Source organism: Lytechinus variegatus, chromosome 3, assembly GCF_018143015.1.
Source record: "Lytechinus variegatus isolate NC3 chromosome 3, Lvar_3.0, whole genome shotgun sequence".
Classification (NCBI taxonomy): Eukaryota; Metazoa; Echinodermata; class Echinoidea; order Temnopleuroida; family Toxopneustidae; genus Lytechinus; species Lytechinus variegatus.
The window spans coordinates 5,888,736-5,904,445 of NC_054742.1; the positions used below are offsets into that span (position 1 = coordinate 5,888,736).

Sequence of the window (15,710 nt, forward strand, 5' to 3'; positions counted from 1 at the left end):
ATTTAGTTGGCAGGAAATTCTTTTCGGGAAGCAGGAGAAAAGTAAAGGTAAATATCAATTAATTAATCATGTCTTGATTTTAGTTAAATATCTTATTTACAAAAACCGAGAATTAAAAAAAACCTCCTTCATTGATTGAAATAAAAAATAGTATTAGGGGGGATCAAAGAGAAGAAAAGAAATTAGCAACAAAGAGGGGGACTCTTACAATCCATTTCTGTAAATGGGAAAACTTAAATTATATTAGACCATATACTGGAGCCCAGAGCCAGTTCTCCACCGGATAGGGGATGGGGGTGTTCAAGGGAGGGTGGGGGGGAATGACAAGGGCTGAGAAAAAAAGAAAAAAAAAAATCATAATCCTTTTTTCTTTTATCCTTTTTTCTCTCTGATCATGTCATATTTTGTTAATATTTCATTTTGTAATTGCTGAAACGCATTAGTATATTAATTTCTAGTATTTTTGAAGTTTGATGTATAAGTTGTATAATTATATTGTAATGGATTTATTGTATAATTTATAATTATGTTTCAAATAGTTTGTACAAAGTATGTATGTTGATTTGAGATAATATAATAAAACATCCTTTAAAATGATGATATACCTCACTTACTATTTCTTTGGGTTTTTTTAGTTTGAATTACTTCATTTTTTTTTTACAGATTTTACATCAAGGACCATCTTAACCCTAAACGATTTTGATATCAAGAACCCGACTTAACACTGAACTGTTAAAATAATGGTAATTCCACATGTTCAAGGAGAAATAAAATTTTGTTTCACATGACAATAGGAGAAAATTAGAATATTTCATATAATAAGAAAACAAAATAAATAGTGAATGGGTGAAGTCATCAATCTGCTAACTTGCATACCGACCAGGTTGAGCATATAAATGTTTTGTGAAATTAAGCAAAACTTTGAAATGTCATATTTTACATCTGATTTTGATGAAAGTTTTAGTGTTATGCTCCTTGGATTTTTCTTATTTTATTCAATTCAACTTTTTGTTGTGGTGGACTTGTCCTTTAAGTTTTAAAAAAATTATATTCGATCAGTCGAAAAGTCATCAAGGACCAAGACTTTATGCATATTCTTTTATACAGCTACTGATATATGGAACTGTCTTTCAGAAGGGATTTATGAAACAACTGTGCGACATGGAGGTGAGATTTATCAGGATTTCGGCGAGATTCTATTTTCTGAATTTGATTGCGAGGCTAGGAGCGTGTGTGTGTGTGTGGGGGGGGGTATGGAAGAACAATAGGTAAAATCAATATTTTCTGAGATGAGTATTTCAGTGAAGGCACTCATTCATATTGATACCCGACATGCTGAATCAAATATGATTTACAGACCCTTCTTTCTACGTTAACAGATTGAATTATTTACGCAAATTAAAGATCAATCGACACTTAATATTATATAACACGGTAACAATTTGATGCAATAGCCCTTGTGAAAACATTGAATACATTTATTTCACATCTTCATGGAAACCAGTACAGCTGTTCATGATAATAAATTAACAAAGAAAAAAAAGGTGGTTTACAATCGGGCCCTGTTAATTAAAATACATATAAATTACGATCATGAACATACATACGTGCAAAATAGACAGGAAATGAGGCTTAAACAACTCCCAACCATCTTTACCCACATCACATTTATATTACAAACACACGAACACACAGAAATATACAAACACACACACATCTTCCCTCTCACACTACACACCATAATTACTTGTAATACTGACAGGGCGACACGCGTTGATAAACAAAATATTAAACCAGCTATTCAATTTAATCATGACTGAGAATAACAACTAGCTCTTTTCCGTAATGAATTTCATGTTTCAATCATTTTACCAAGTTCAGTACTATTGTGATGCCTTTGTGATATAATAATCAATATTAGTTGATCGTCTTCTTGAAGCAATTCCACATTTGATTTTTGTATACTCAAGGTACCGAAATATATATATAGATATATATATATATTAAGGGGGGGGGGGAGTGGCGTGTCGTAGGTCCATATATTTGAACATGGACCCAGTGGCGGACTGTGACCCGGAGGAGACAAAGCATTGGGGGGGGGGGGGCACTGCATTGTCTGTGAACAATGCTGTACCCCCCAATGCTTTGTCTCCTCCGGGTCACGGTCCGCTACTGCATGGACCTATAGGTCCATGATTTGAAATACATATTCTACTACGGCATTCTTTGGGGCATATTTATCTAATGGCTTATCCAGTGTTCTTTAGATAATTTTCAATTCAAGTCAACTAAAAATGTTGTATTCAAACATGCCTCACAGCCAAAGGCTGAATAAAAAACATTTGTACAATTTACAGTAATAAAATGATACTTAAAGTACAATTATGAAATCATATAGATGGATTACAATTACTTCTTACACAATTCACTAGAATGAGTTGTTGAGAATAAAAGTTATACATTGTAGTGAAACTTGTACGCAAATTATAACCACTGCATTGAGGCACATATTAGATTCCGATTCATTAATTTATTGTCCTCAATGGACATTCATTCTTTGGCATTATGAAGTGTACATACATTATTTACATAGATTATACTCATTTCATTTCACTTTATTTATTTCATTTCAACACGGTTAACGAAATTCAGCCAATGGTTGTTCTTTTGAACATCCGTGCATACATATTAAAATCACATTACAAATAAATATAAAATTTAAATATTTTTACTGCACATTAATATACATCATGCACACCGTATATGTCATTATTTCAGTCATTATATTGTTACATTATTATTTTATTTCACTACATGTATAATCACTTAAAGTGATTAAAGTATTTTTTTGGTAATACTTTATTAAATCTGAAAGGTGTTGGAAGTGGGCATAATGGTTTCTATCCATCTGGGTTCATCAACGAGTGTGCCAAAATGATTAAATCTCGCCCGAATGACATCTCGGATCAAACTAAGGTAACTTTCTCAAAATTATGTCCGATAACAATTATTATAAAATATTGTAATCTGGTCTCAAATATCCTTTTGATTTTCAAAACCCAAAGTAGAATTTCGCTTGTGTTCAGAAAACTTTCATCCGTTGGCGAGGTAAAAAAATGTACCAACCTATTTCTTTAGAGGGCATTCTATCGTCCATTCTTGTGGCGTTCTCTTATGATTTTATAAATATGAAATTACCACACTGAAACTTTGAATTGATCGAAAAGGTAATACAAACGTGATAACTCTTAATAACTGATATATATTAGTATCATATATTTTGTGCTTATGTATATTCAATCATGACCTATATTTTTATTAAAGGGATGGTCCGGGCTGAAAGTATTTATAGCTTAATAAATAAATCAGAATTCACTGAGCAAAATGCCGAAAACTTCATCAAATCGGATATCAAAATTATTTTAAATTAAGCAATATTTTGTGAAAATAGTCGCCATGAATATTTATTAGGTGGGCTGATGATGTCACATCCCCACTTTTTTTTTGTATTTTATTATATGAAATTAGATTTATTCAATTTTTTCCTCCAAAAACTAGAAAACTTGGATTGACAACTGATTTAGTACATTAGATATTTATTGCTGCAACTTATTTCATTATAAGGGAGACGTATTATTTATTCAAGTATGAAAACAATGAAAAAAAAATATGATTTTATGTAATAGCATACGAAAACGGAAAGTGGAGATGTGACATCATCAGCCCACCTAATGAATATTCATGACGACTGTTTTCACAAAATATTGCTGAAATTCAAACTTCAATAACTTTATTATTTTTTAACCGGTTTTGATGAAATTTTCGGCTTTTTGTTCAGTGAACTCTACTGTATGTATCAAGATATTAATATTTTCAGCCCGGACCATCCCTTTAATGCCCCAAGCGAAGTTATGTTTCGGAAAAACACACATTTCTGATAATTGGATAGATGACGAGCTTGACGGAAGAAAGAGTCGTCGCTACCACTTGCCACAATTGATTCAACAGATTGCTGACTAAAGTTTTGCATAGGGTCAGGGTCAAAATTTCTTAACGTGAAAAACTTTTTTCTTCCTTGTCCAAAAACTCCTATTTCCTATTTTTTCCCTTCTCACAATTTTTTTTTTCATCGACGGTGTAACATCCGCATTCATGGATACGATAAAGGTTATCAAGCTGGTAGATTAACATCTGTTACATTCTTTTACAGCTCACCTTAATGAAAGCTGAATATTTGAAAAGGAACTATGACGGGCGAGTGTATGCTAAGGGGCGCAATCTAACCATCACGCTTCGTGAGGCCTATGATAAATCCCTTGAAGAGGTTAACATCATTGCCATGCCGACCATACCCTTCACTCCGACAAAACTCTTAACTAAAGATGATTCTCTTCCAGGTAACTATTCGCCATTGTTAGGAATTTAATAATCTTTATTCATATAGGTACACCTTCTTGTAGTTTGATGATATATAAAATTGCGAATGATTATAAATAAAAAATTAAAGAACATATGTTTTAGGCGGAAATCATAACGATTATTATCGCCTTCGGTGCTCATTAAAGCTCCTTTCACTATTGGTGGTGCGACACTGCTTACAACCGTTGCGATTGTGTACAACATATATTGTTACCAAACAGGGGCGTCGATCCATTTTTCAGATTGGTGGGGGGCAAAATCATGAATCAACGTTCCACACAAAACAAACAACCAAACACACACACACACGCTGACACGCACATAGGCATATACATATACACCCACCCACACACACATATATATGTCATTAGAAAGAGACACATATCTCACAAACAAATTAATGCAAGCGCGAAGCGCGAGCTGAAATTTTTTAGTATACTGTCCTGAAAACAGGAAAAAGGCACCTCTTTATAGGACTTTTTGTAGTAACTCAGGAGGATGCATATCTCACTACACAGATAATACGAGTGCCGAGAGCGAGCATAAAATCTTTATATTCTGACCTGAAAGCTTGATATTCTAAGCATTTTTGTACCAATAAATAAGACAGGTATCTAAAAGAACAATAGATGCGAGGGTGAAGCGCGAGCTGAAGTTTTTGATATTTCGATATGAAAAAAAGGAGTTTAAAATCCAACAAAAGGTTATTGCAAATCGAAGTGGGAGTTCTTTTGAGGTTTAAACCTGCAAACGGGACATTCTATTCACCTATTTAACCGTAAAAAGTATGGGTTTTTGCTCAGGAAATGCAAGCGCGAGCTGAAAATTTTTACATTCTAATTGGAAGAATTGGAAAAGCTGACATTTTGAGCACGATTTTAAATAAAGAACGAGTTGTGTATCTCAATCTCGCTTGTTGATTTCTTTGTAACATTACAATCTCATTTTATTTTTGCACTTATACAGAATTATTGGGGGGGGGGGGGCAAAACGATATGTTTGCCCCCCCAATATTTTCATTGGTGGGGCGATCGCCCCCCTGTCCCCCCCCCAGGATCGACGCCTCTGTTACCAAATGATCGCGAACGGTCGCAAGACCTATTGTGAGAACCCTTACATTATATGGACTACAATATCATAAAAACGACTGCATAGTGTGTGTGTAGGTGTGTATCTAGAATTCAGATTTGGGGAGTGACCGACAAGTTGCACAATCTGACAAATTTCCATGATTTTGACTGGCTAGCTTCACACCTTGGCGTTTTAGACAGCGTATGCCCGACGTATTAAAATTTCTCTAAAACGTCGGCATACGCTGAACTTTGATTTTTTTCAAACTCTTGGCGTATACTTAGCGTATTCATAACGAGTTGGACGTATACATAACGTATTAGTAACTTATATCGAACGCTTCATTAACTTATAAGTAAGTAAGTTATTCCAACAAATGCTTAGCGTATTGCTGGCGTACACAACTTATGCCCTACGATAGCCTAACTTACGCATAGCGCGCGGCAGCGTGTCGCTGAGGAACACGTGTCGTAGCCGACTATTAAAATCATAACCGCACGATACATCACCGTATCAACACCACCGCCATGCCGAAGAAAACTCCTGTGAACCCCACCTTTATATACCAATTCCTATAAACGTTGTCAGTACGCCATTATACGGTAGCTGTAAGTTATAAACACGTTCAGTAAGTTTTGTGGTCGTCCGGAGCACGTCTTCATACGTCTTCATACGTCAATATACGTTGGAGTTAAGTTACACATACGTTCAAAGCACGTTACTCATAGGTTAGAAGTAAGTTTTAGGGTACGCTGGACATTATCTCGACGTACATCGACTTATGAGTAACTTACGAGTAACGTGTGTCAACGTGTATCAACGATCGCGTAACTTGCCTACAACTTATGGCCCGCTTATGTGGGACGTATGAGTCATACGCTGGCATACGTCGAAAAATTTTGTGCTTGCACAAAATTTTTAGACGACCTCACCGTATGACGACGTATACCAGCGTGTTTTAGCGTACTCTTAACGTATGCAAAACTTACCCGTAACGTACTCGACGAACGCCAGCGTATTCGCCAAATTCCTCATACGTCGGGCATACGCTGTCTAAAACGCCAAGGTGTGACAGCGCCATAAGGAGCTATTTTACTGTCGGATAAAATGGGACTTATTTGTATTTGTATTTTATTTATTTAATCACGGTTAAAAAGCCTGCTTTCAGCTAGAAGCTGCTTTTCAGCAAGGCCGTGTCGGATAAAACGTCCGACAAGTCCTTTCATGAAACGCTCCCAGGTTCTACTCATAAGTGTGAAGAAGTAGACATAAAATCAACCGCATTTAACGGGTTGTCCTCGCTGAGTACATACTTGTGTTTTAGGTGAAGCATCGAGATATCGATCGGTTTAATATCAGTATCACCATCATCATCAGTAGGCTGAAGTGATCTTCAATCATATTTTCCCTACATGGATTAAATATAAAGAAATCAATAACAGTATCAACCCACATTTCTTCTTTGTAGAATACCACAGACGAGCTTCTGAGGTGAATATCAACACGCATCCATTTAACCTAACTGGTCATCCTGCCCTTAGCGTTAACGCAGGGTATTTAAGAAAGTTACCAGTCGGACTCATGTTAGTTGGTAGACACTATGATGAGATCACAATCTTCAAAGTCGCACAGGCAGTGGAGAAAATCAGAGACGAAACAGCTACCAAAAACGGTTTCCTTATGACATGAAGGAAATATGAATAAATGGGCGTGAAATTTTTTATTTGATCTGACAGTACAGACAAGAAAGTTGAAAAGGGTCGCCAAAAGACGAATACTATTCATATAAAAAACCCCTCAATAATAGAAACACCAATAAGTTTCGCAATGATTGGATTATACATTTCAGGCTCACATCCTGAGATCTGGAAAGACCTTTGTATACGTATTTTATTGTATATCTGTATTTTATTTTTGTCACATTGCTTAAGATTCTTTATGCTTTTTCTTGCATTTGTTTCCAAAGAAACCTCCTCAGAATTATTTCATTTATTGTCATAAAATAAAGCCGACTAAATCGCTTTTGTATCGGTCAATGCAATGGCGTTGTCTGGAGCAATAATAATAATAATAATACGAATACCGAAAAAAAAATTTAGACAGAAAATTGCAAATAACAGAAATGGGACTTAAAGATCAATATAACATCAAAACTGAATATTCCATCCTGAAAATATATTTGAATGCAACGATTTGAAAATTAACTATGATGAAAAATGAAATCGATTTCTGGTGTGTATGATACTTGGTAATTTGTTTGCCTTTTTATAGCATGATTCCATATTAACCTTCCCATATCAAATGATTATGTCTTCATGACACACTTTTTACTTAAATTGGTGATTTGTGAAGGTAATACGCAAAAAACGTAAATACGCAACACACACCCTCATACACGTTTACACACGCCCATCTTGTTCATTCTAAATTAACAACACTGAAAAAGGAGAAGGTGAACTATACACAACAAAAAAGTAAGCCCCCCCTTAAACAAACATCAATAATTTCCGAACCAATGCGAGTTTTTAATATATGGACGAATTTTACGTCATACTTCAGTGAGCACCGTCAGAAGGCAAAAATGTCACTTTTCAAAAGTCACAAGCCAAATATTATTACTTTGATTCCATTTTTTTGGAACTAATCTCACATTCTCATCATGAAAAAATAATCAAAAGGCTTGTAAAAGGTACTTTCTAAAAGACGATGCAACTTTTTTGGCTAACCGCGGAATGGTTTTCAAGGGGGGGGGGGGCTGACCCCCCACTTCCGCGGCCCCTGCAATACGTAGTGCTCACTCAACCATGAACGTACGATGTCAAATTTGTGTGCGGAGTGGCTAAATGATGAATAGTGAAACAGCATAACACCATAAAATTCTCCTAAAAACAACTGTTGCCCAACTTTGTATTGGCACAATCTGAAAAACGACTCTCGTGACTTTCAAAATTCAGTAATCGTTTGCTATCGATTATGTAGGGATTTAAAAAAAAATGTATTTAAGCACTATAATTTTTTATTGAGAAATAACGATGTTTACAACTGTATAATTATGTTAGATATTTATCCTTACTTGTTCTTCACTGTAAGGGTAGAAAAACAATTACCAATGTCGTTACCTAAAGTGTTTTTAATGACTTTGTTTTTAAAACAATATCAAATTGAAACCCGAATCGTTGAGCACAATCGGGCTTCATGCTCGATTGTGAGCCATGCAATAGTTATGCTTGGCAGTAAGAGGTTTCTGCACGAAATTCTGTCCAATTCTTATTAGAACCTGCTGCGACAGGATGAGCATGATTTCCTTAGTAAAGTTATAAGACATTAATACTTTGCTTTCATGCTTGTCGTTTATTTCGTTATACGGAGCTGCAAGAATGCATTGTCGGATAATCAGAAGTACGAAAGTGTTGGAAATACTGACTAAAAGGAGTGAGAATACTGACTTTACTGAGATACGGAAAATACTGAATTAACCAAGATTCTGAAAATAATGAGATTACTGAGAATACTGAAAATACTGAGATGAGCGAGGATACTTAATGTACTGAAATTACTGAGATACCTAAATACTAAAATTACGGAGATACTGAATACTGGAATGACTGAGATAATGGAGGTACGGAATGACGGAGATGTTAAAACCTATGAGATGTAGTCCAATTTACTGAGAAAGGCCAAATAATCAGAATTGAAAAAAGACGGACTTTAAACCAACTGATTGCATAGCAGCCGAAGCGAACTAGTTCGTCAGGAAAGAAAGTCAGTTCGGCTGCACATGGAGTCTGAAGTGGGATTGTTGGTGTAGAAGTTCAGCTGAAATTGATGTTCGAGGGCAAAGAGGGCGTGCGGTATCACCGGCTGTTGTGATGGAGAAGTTGGAGAGCAATATGGCGGAGATACGGACCAGTATGGGGATGACGCCATCATAGGGGAATGATCATGGCGTGTGGTAGTCATGGGCATAGATTTCAGTTCCGATCTACTAAATGACAACTTCAGAGCAGCGCAAATACCGCAACCTACCGAAGTGAAACAGGAATTTTTTCAGGACTGGGCCTTGAGGTGCTCAAAATAGACGAGCACCTGAGATAAGAACCGAATCAGGAAACATACTCTTAAATCATACGGTTTATCCCGAAGTTCGATCAAATGATCCAAATATCGTACCAGCCCAATTCGACGGCCGCACTCCGGTTGAAGACTACCTGAACCATTTTGCATTGTGGTAAATCGCTGGGGAGAATCTGAGGCAATGTAATATCTGGCAGCCATGCAGTCTGAGAGGTTCTGCAGTTAAACCCATCAGTGGTATAGCATTCACGTTGCCACGAATGAATCAGCACCCTCAAATTACCTGTACCCTTAAAAACATTAGTTACGTAGGCCTTATAGCATGTATAGGCTTAGATCTATATCTATATTCTATTATTAAACATTTATCAACTGCCATTAATGACAAGACAAAATGCTAGGTCATGGCTAGTTTCGGCTAGCGCATTAACTTTGTCTCAAATCTGGACCTGTATAATTTAATGCCGACTAACGTCATGGTTAACTTCGAACTGGTTAATTCAGAACTTTTATTTAGGTTATACCAATTTGCTTAGTAGCCTTGGTGTAATAGGTAAAGTCCGTATAAAGAACTAGCCCTAGATCTGATTAAATTTATCTTAGATCTAGTCTAGTCTCTAGATCTTCATAGACTCTGATCTACGCTGTATTAGCCTGGAACGGATTCTAACGTCAGGCACAAATTAACATCAGACGGAGAGCAGAGCATCCACGTAAACTGTTTGTTTAACGCGCGGCTCCGTGCATATGCAATCGCAGAGTAAACTCTCGATCTTGATCCCCGTCTTGACCCACAAAATATAATAGATCGATCTGCATAATTTTAAAAACTAATTATTTACTATTTTATTTCCCGTGCTCGAAATCGGCAGTTGTGCTACTAGTTCTATATGGACTAGACCTATTGAACCAAAGCGATCAAGCACATTGGTCTAAGTAAACGTAAAGCTCGGAATAAACAAAGACTAAGTTTAGCCATGGCATTAGTCAGCCGCAGGTGTTAGGTCCAGATTTGAGATAAAGATAATGCATTAGCCTTGGCTAGCCATAGCCTAGCCTAGTATTTTTTTTTACTGTCATTAATGCCAATTTGACAAGTGTTTAATAATTGGATCTAGATATAGATCTAAGGCCAATATAAGAATACCGGCAAATTAAAGGTGCTGATTTATTCATGGCAACGCGAACGACCACATTTTTGTAAAGATGAAGTCCACGTGGATGATACCCTGATTCCAAAACATAATTTGCGCCCGCCCCGCTCACAAGACCCTTGGCCGTTACGAAACATCTCAGTTCCCTATCCCTGCCAAAATTGTCCAGCGCGAGCTCCGCATGCGAGAGCTGCACGCACGGCTTCCCAACTCCTTCCTTAGTATACAAATAAAACAAATGACGTGAAAGGAAGATGCTCTATTCAACGAGGCGTTAGCCGAGTTGAATAGAACGTCTCTTTCTTTCACCGAATGCGAAATCTCGCACTGTTGCACGAATAAGAATATTCGCTATTTGTGTTGTGCCTTGGAATCTAGCGAAAATACGAAAAAAAGTTTTTCCCTGCAGTAATCTATGAAAAGGGAGCAATGATATTGAAAGCGAAACGAAAACCCACAAGCGCGCATGATCTTAGGCAGCATTGCGCCGTTAGCCAGCACAGCGTATTGCACCTTCATTTTTACCAACGAACGTAGAGGGCAGTAACACTTTGCAGTATTGCTTTAAAGGTCCACTCCGCTCAGATTTTGTGACCACTCGAAGCCCGCCACTCACCTCAGAACTTTTTAGGTAGATTGTAGATTTTTTTTTCGTTTGTTCAATTTTACTATTTTTTATGGATGAAAACTCCAAGAATGAATGTTTGATATTATTTTCTGAATTTAAATGCATTTTGTTATAAAAAGTAAGGCACGATGTAATCATAATTCTTGTAGCTTGCACATCCATAAAAATACATAGTCTGATGACATTATATTATAGTTCTGCTAAATTTCGCTGCCCATACCAAATCTACACCAGCCAACACCAGAGTCAAGACCTTGATATTCTGCCTGGCCGCGCCGAAACTTCCCCGGGGTCACATATCAGTGTGCGTACAGCTGGCCGCACTGCACTGGCAGGATTATCTTGACGCGACTCGACCTAGCTAGAAATGACCCTGAATGACAATGGGCTTGGTCTGTTATTGTTCTGGCATTTGAGCAACGAAAAATTTTCAAGGTTAGAATTTTAGTTTTAACTATCAATGTAGATTAGAGTCTGAAAATGTAAAATGAAACGAATCAGACCGCTTTTTGCCATCCACCAGGCAGAGAACATTTAGACCAAAATTGTATGGTCCAATAAGGAGCCCGGTATCGAGCCTTGTATATCCTGACAGGTATTGACTTGTGAACTATCAAAGAGTGTGGAAGCGTCGTGGTGTAACAGTTCTGACTCTCGCCTTGTAATCAGAGGGTCGTGTGTTCGAATCCCACCATGGCCTAGCGTCCTTTGGCAAGGTGTTAATCCACACTTTGCCACGGGGTAATAATATGTCTGTAAAGCGCTTAGAGACGTTGTTCCGATGTATTAAGCGCTATATAAATGCGGAATATTATTTTTATTATTAAAGAGCGGAGGTCTCTGCCACAGCTGCTATTTTAATTCTATAATTTTACACGAATTTGTGTTAGCATGCATGCAGAATTAAGGATGTTCCACAGTTATTTTTGTGCTCATGATCTGCGCATATTTTACACTGCGTGCTGACGTCACAATGGATGAACTGGTGATTTAATCAGCTGTTGGTAATGTGAGCTGATTTTTCTCGTTATCTGAATTAATTGCAGATCCGATGTTATTTATGAAGCTAATAAACTGGAATTATTCCATGGACCATTTTTTTTTATCCCTCTACAATTTCAAAGTAGGTTCTCTGTAGTGCTGCAAAGTAAGATGAATATGACCCCCGAGTAAATGGAAAAGTGGTTCGAAAATTTCCTTTACATAGAAGGCTGCTTTTGGCGCATTTTCGGGTGTTTTAAGAAGCAAATTTGCTGTAATAAAAATGCTTATAGTTTGAAAATAAGCACATGAACCCATGATTTTTAATGTTTGCACCTTTTAGTTATACCTTCCCCTGCAACTTTGCAAAGTTTCGTGAAAATGACATGGGTTTTCAATAAAGTGCAGCATTTCTTTTACTTCTCAAGTTTGTTATTGAAAATTGAAATTTTTGAGGTTCATTATCTTTCCCACATATTTCTAAGAACTGAGAGTGTTGTTAGACTTAGATGAGCAACCAATTGACAGCAATCTAGATAGATTATCAATCTTACGGATACAATATTAATCATATTGCAGAAGTTGATGAAATTTTCATTAATTTTTACTGAGTAATAGGGCTTTAAACTCAATTTTGTGATCACGTGAGGTCTAAAAAATGACAAATTATAAATGCGCAATTGAAGTATTTCTGGGTCGGGATGACAGAAGGTTTCGCCTGGGCGACGTCTGTGCAAAAAAAAGCCACCTTTCGCAAACCTCTACAACGCGAGTTAGATTCGGGTAACTCAAAAGTTAACGATTAATCATAGACTCGATTTTATAGATTGATTGTACATTACAGTCAATACAATCAAACGTAGAAAACTTTTCTACAATCATTGCTAAGCTTCGTGTTACAGGCCCTATAGATCTTTTCGTGTGCAAAACTCTCTCATACGATACCAGCATGCCATACCATGCCATGTCATTTGCCTGCCTGAGCTCGCGGCGCGACTGTCCTGTATCGTGGCTGTGACTTCAGCTGGCTTGGGACATGCGAAATGTAGATTATGACATGGATAATAAAGTGGTTTTTTCAAACAAATCGAGTACATATTGAGTATGGAAAAACTTACAGAATTAAGGCTTATATAGATCATTACAGTCCTTCAAATCGATATTGCATTAAATGTGTATTATTGGTGGATCACTGGCAATTGATTCCATGGGTCAGATCATCTCTCCATTTCGCATGCGTTGACATGTACACAGCATGTAATAGGCCATAAACCGTCTGAATAACATCAAAATTTGTGGGTTTTTTCTTCTTTTGCCTGCTCCTTCTACACAAACGATATGCCTCTAGCACACAATGTAATGGGCAGTATGTTTTACTTTTCGCAGAAATGGGGGATTTCCCTGGGGTACACTTTTATTGATGAGTGGATACCAGGCGCGACCATGGGGTTTAGAAAAGCACCCTAAACAAGTTAAGTAAGTCTTTTCCAGATTGTGAAAATGCATCTCTTAAGTATTTGGGTTGTGACATTGGAAATAAAATAATCGTTTTTGACACCCTTATAACGCTACATAGGCCTATACGTAACGTACTTACACACTCTTTCCCTTTTTTACGTGTGGTCGCGCCTGGTATCCACTATTCAATGGAAGTGCCCCCCCCGATCTGCCTCTCGAGCTCTGGGAGGAACCAAATGTGGATTTGGAAAGTCGTCCTAAATCTGATATATCGTTGTTACCATAGTAGCAACCAGAATTTTGCACACGAAACGCAAATTGAATGTTTCCGTTCCAGATGCGAAACGAAAAAAAAATCTCATGTCACACAATTTGCATTGCAGGGCAGAGTTTTACGACCATGACGACGGGTCCAAAAGTCTCTTCCAAAATCAACTAGCGTCTTAAATTAGCGTTCGCGTTCTTCCAACGAAAGGTCGGGAATGAAAGCTAGCGGAGTACACAGGAGAGCACCATTGCAACAACAAATAAGTGCATTTTCAATGAACCGTATAGCTCTAGACATCCTTGGTCCATTACCAGAATCTACGAAAGGCAATACATTATGTCTTAATTTTTGGGGACTATTTCACTAAATGAATGGAAGCATTTGCTATACCTGATGACACCGTGGCAGAAAAGCTAGTGAAGCAAGTCCTCGATCTGCAAAGGGAAAATTTAAGCATCGTGTTAACCACTGTGTATGAAAGGGGTGAAGTGGATATTGATCGCACTTAATGAATGATGGGAGCGCGAAGTTAGCTGATATTTTTAAATATTTTTTTTACCTATTCCCGGGAAATTTCAAGGACATTTTGTCATCCTATGAAAATTATCTTCCTATTCCTCTTCTGAAGCGCGATATGAAACTTGTCGATATTCCATTCTGAAAAAAGGGGCAATTTAATTATTAGGAAGTCATGAAATGTTAGTTATCAATATCTATAATAAGCCTAACGATATCGCGAAATTTGTTGTTATTCAGGCCTTAAAACTTGACATTTTAAGATGCATGGATGAATATATATTTAACAATGTAAACGCAAATCGCGACTCGAAGTTTTTCATAAAAGGGATATTTTGAGAACTCTATGGGATACACAAACAGAATAGGTACTGGACAAAATGAAATAATTCAAGAGCGCAATTGTAAAAGATAATTTGTAAATCAACAATATATAGAAAATCGATGTTACAGCTTAAATATGTTTTGTATATTGACTTCAAAACTTATCTAAAGCTCCATATCAGCCTATTGACAAAGATATTTTATATAGTGACATGATTTTTTTTTAAAGTTTTACAGTCTTCCCATCGCGATTTTTTCATTCACAAGACTTCTTCCGCTTTTTTCTCTCTTTTTTCTTTCCCGCTTTTTAAGTATTTTTTTTCTCCACAAATGAAAGGGGAGGAGTGGCGTGCCCCTTAGCTCCCTTGATTCGCCTATGGTTTGTGGTATCAAATTAGGGATTTTTCCGTTCACGCCACTGTAATAAGTGGATATTCCTATTCGTGCCATTCAGATTGGCAAGACTTGCCCCATGTACATGATGTGAGTTGCATATATGGTTATAAGTGACGCCAATTAAGGTGCTATCTGAGATAGCTGAGAGTTTGGTAGTAGGACTCGCGGAGATCCCCCCCCATGACAGTCCGTGGATGAGAACATCTGTATCACCGATATCCAAAGACATATCATTAATATTGGACCTAGTCTAAAGGCCCGGGGGGGGGGGGTGCACTTACATTGACGAGTGGATACCATGCGCGACCAAAAAACACGTAAAAAGGATGTCTTTTTCACGATAGGACACGTTACGTACGTAACGTGGTAAGGGTGTCAAAACCACAAAAATAATGAAAAAAGGGTATATATTTCGTTAGGA

General features: G+C 37.1%; 1 protein-coding gene across 5 annotated transcripts in view; it reads left to right on the forward strand.

Annotated features, from left to right (window-relative positions):
* LOC121410073 (amidase-like) overlaps positions 1-8,113 on the forward strand; it is a 57,753-nt gene extending 49,640 nt beyond the window's left edge. For all 5 annotated transcript variants that reach the window (XM_041601930.1, XM_041601928.1, XM_041601926.1 and 2 more), the window contains 4 exons: positions 1,108-1,167; positions 2,876-2,976; positions 4,211-4,397; positions 6,959-8,113. In XM_041601930.1, coding sequence (XP_041457864.1) covers positions 1,108-1,167; positions 2,876-2,976; positions 4,211-4,397; positions 6,959-7,179 — 569 coding nt within the window. In that variant the 3' untranslated portion in view covers positions 7,180-8,113. The remainder of the gene's footprint in view (positions 1-1,107; positions 1,168-2,875; positions 2,977-4,210; positions 4,398-6,958) is intronic.
* Positions 8,114-15,710: the final 7,597 nt, after the last annotated feature.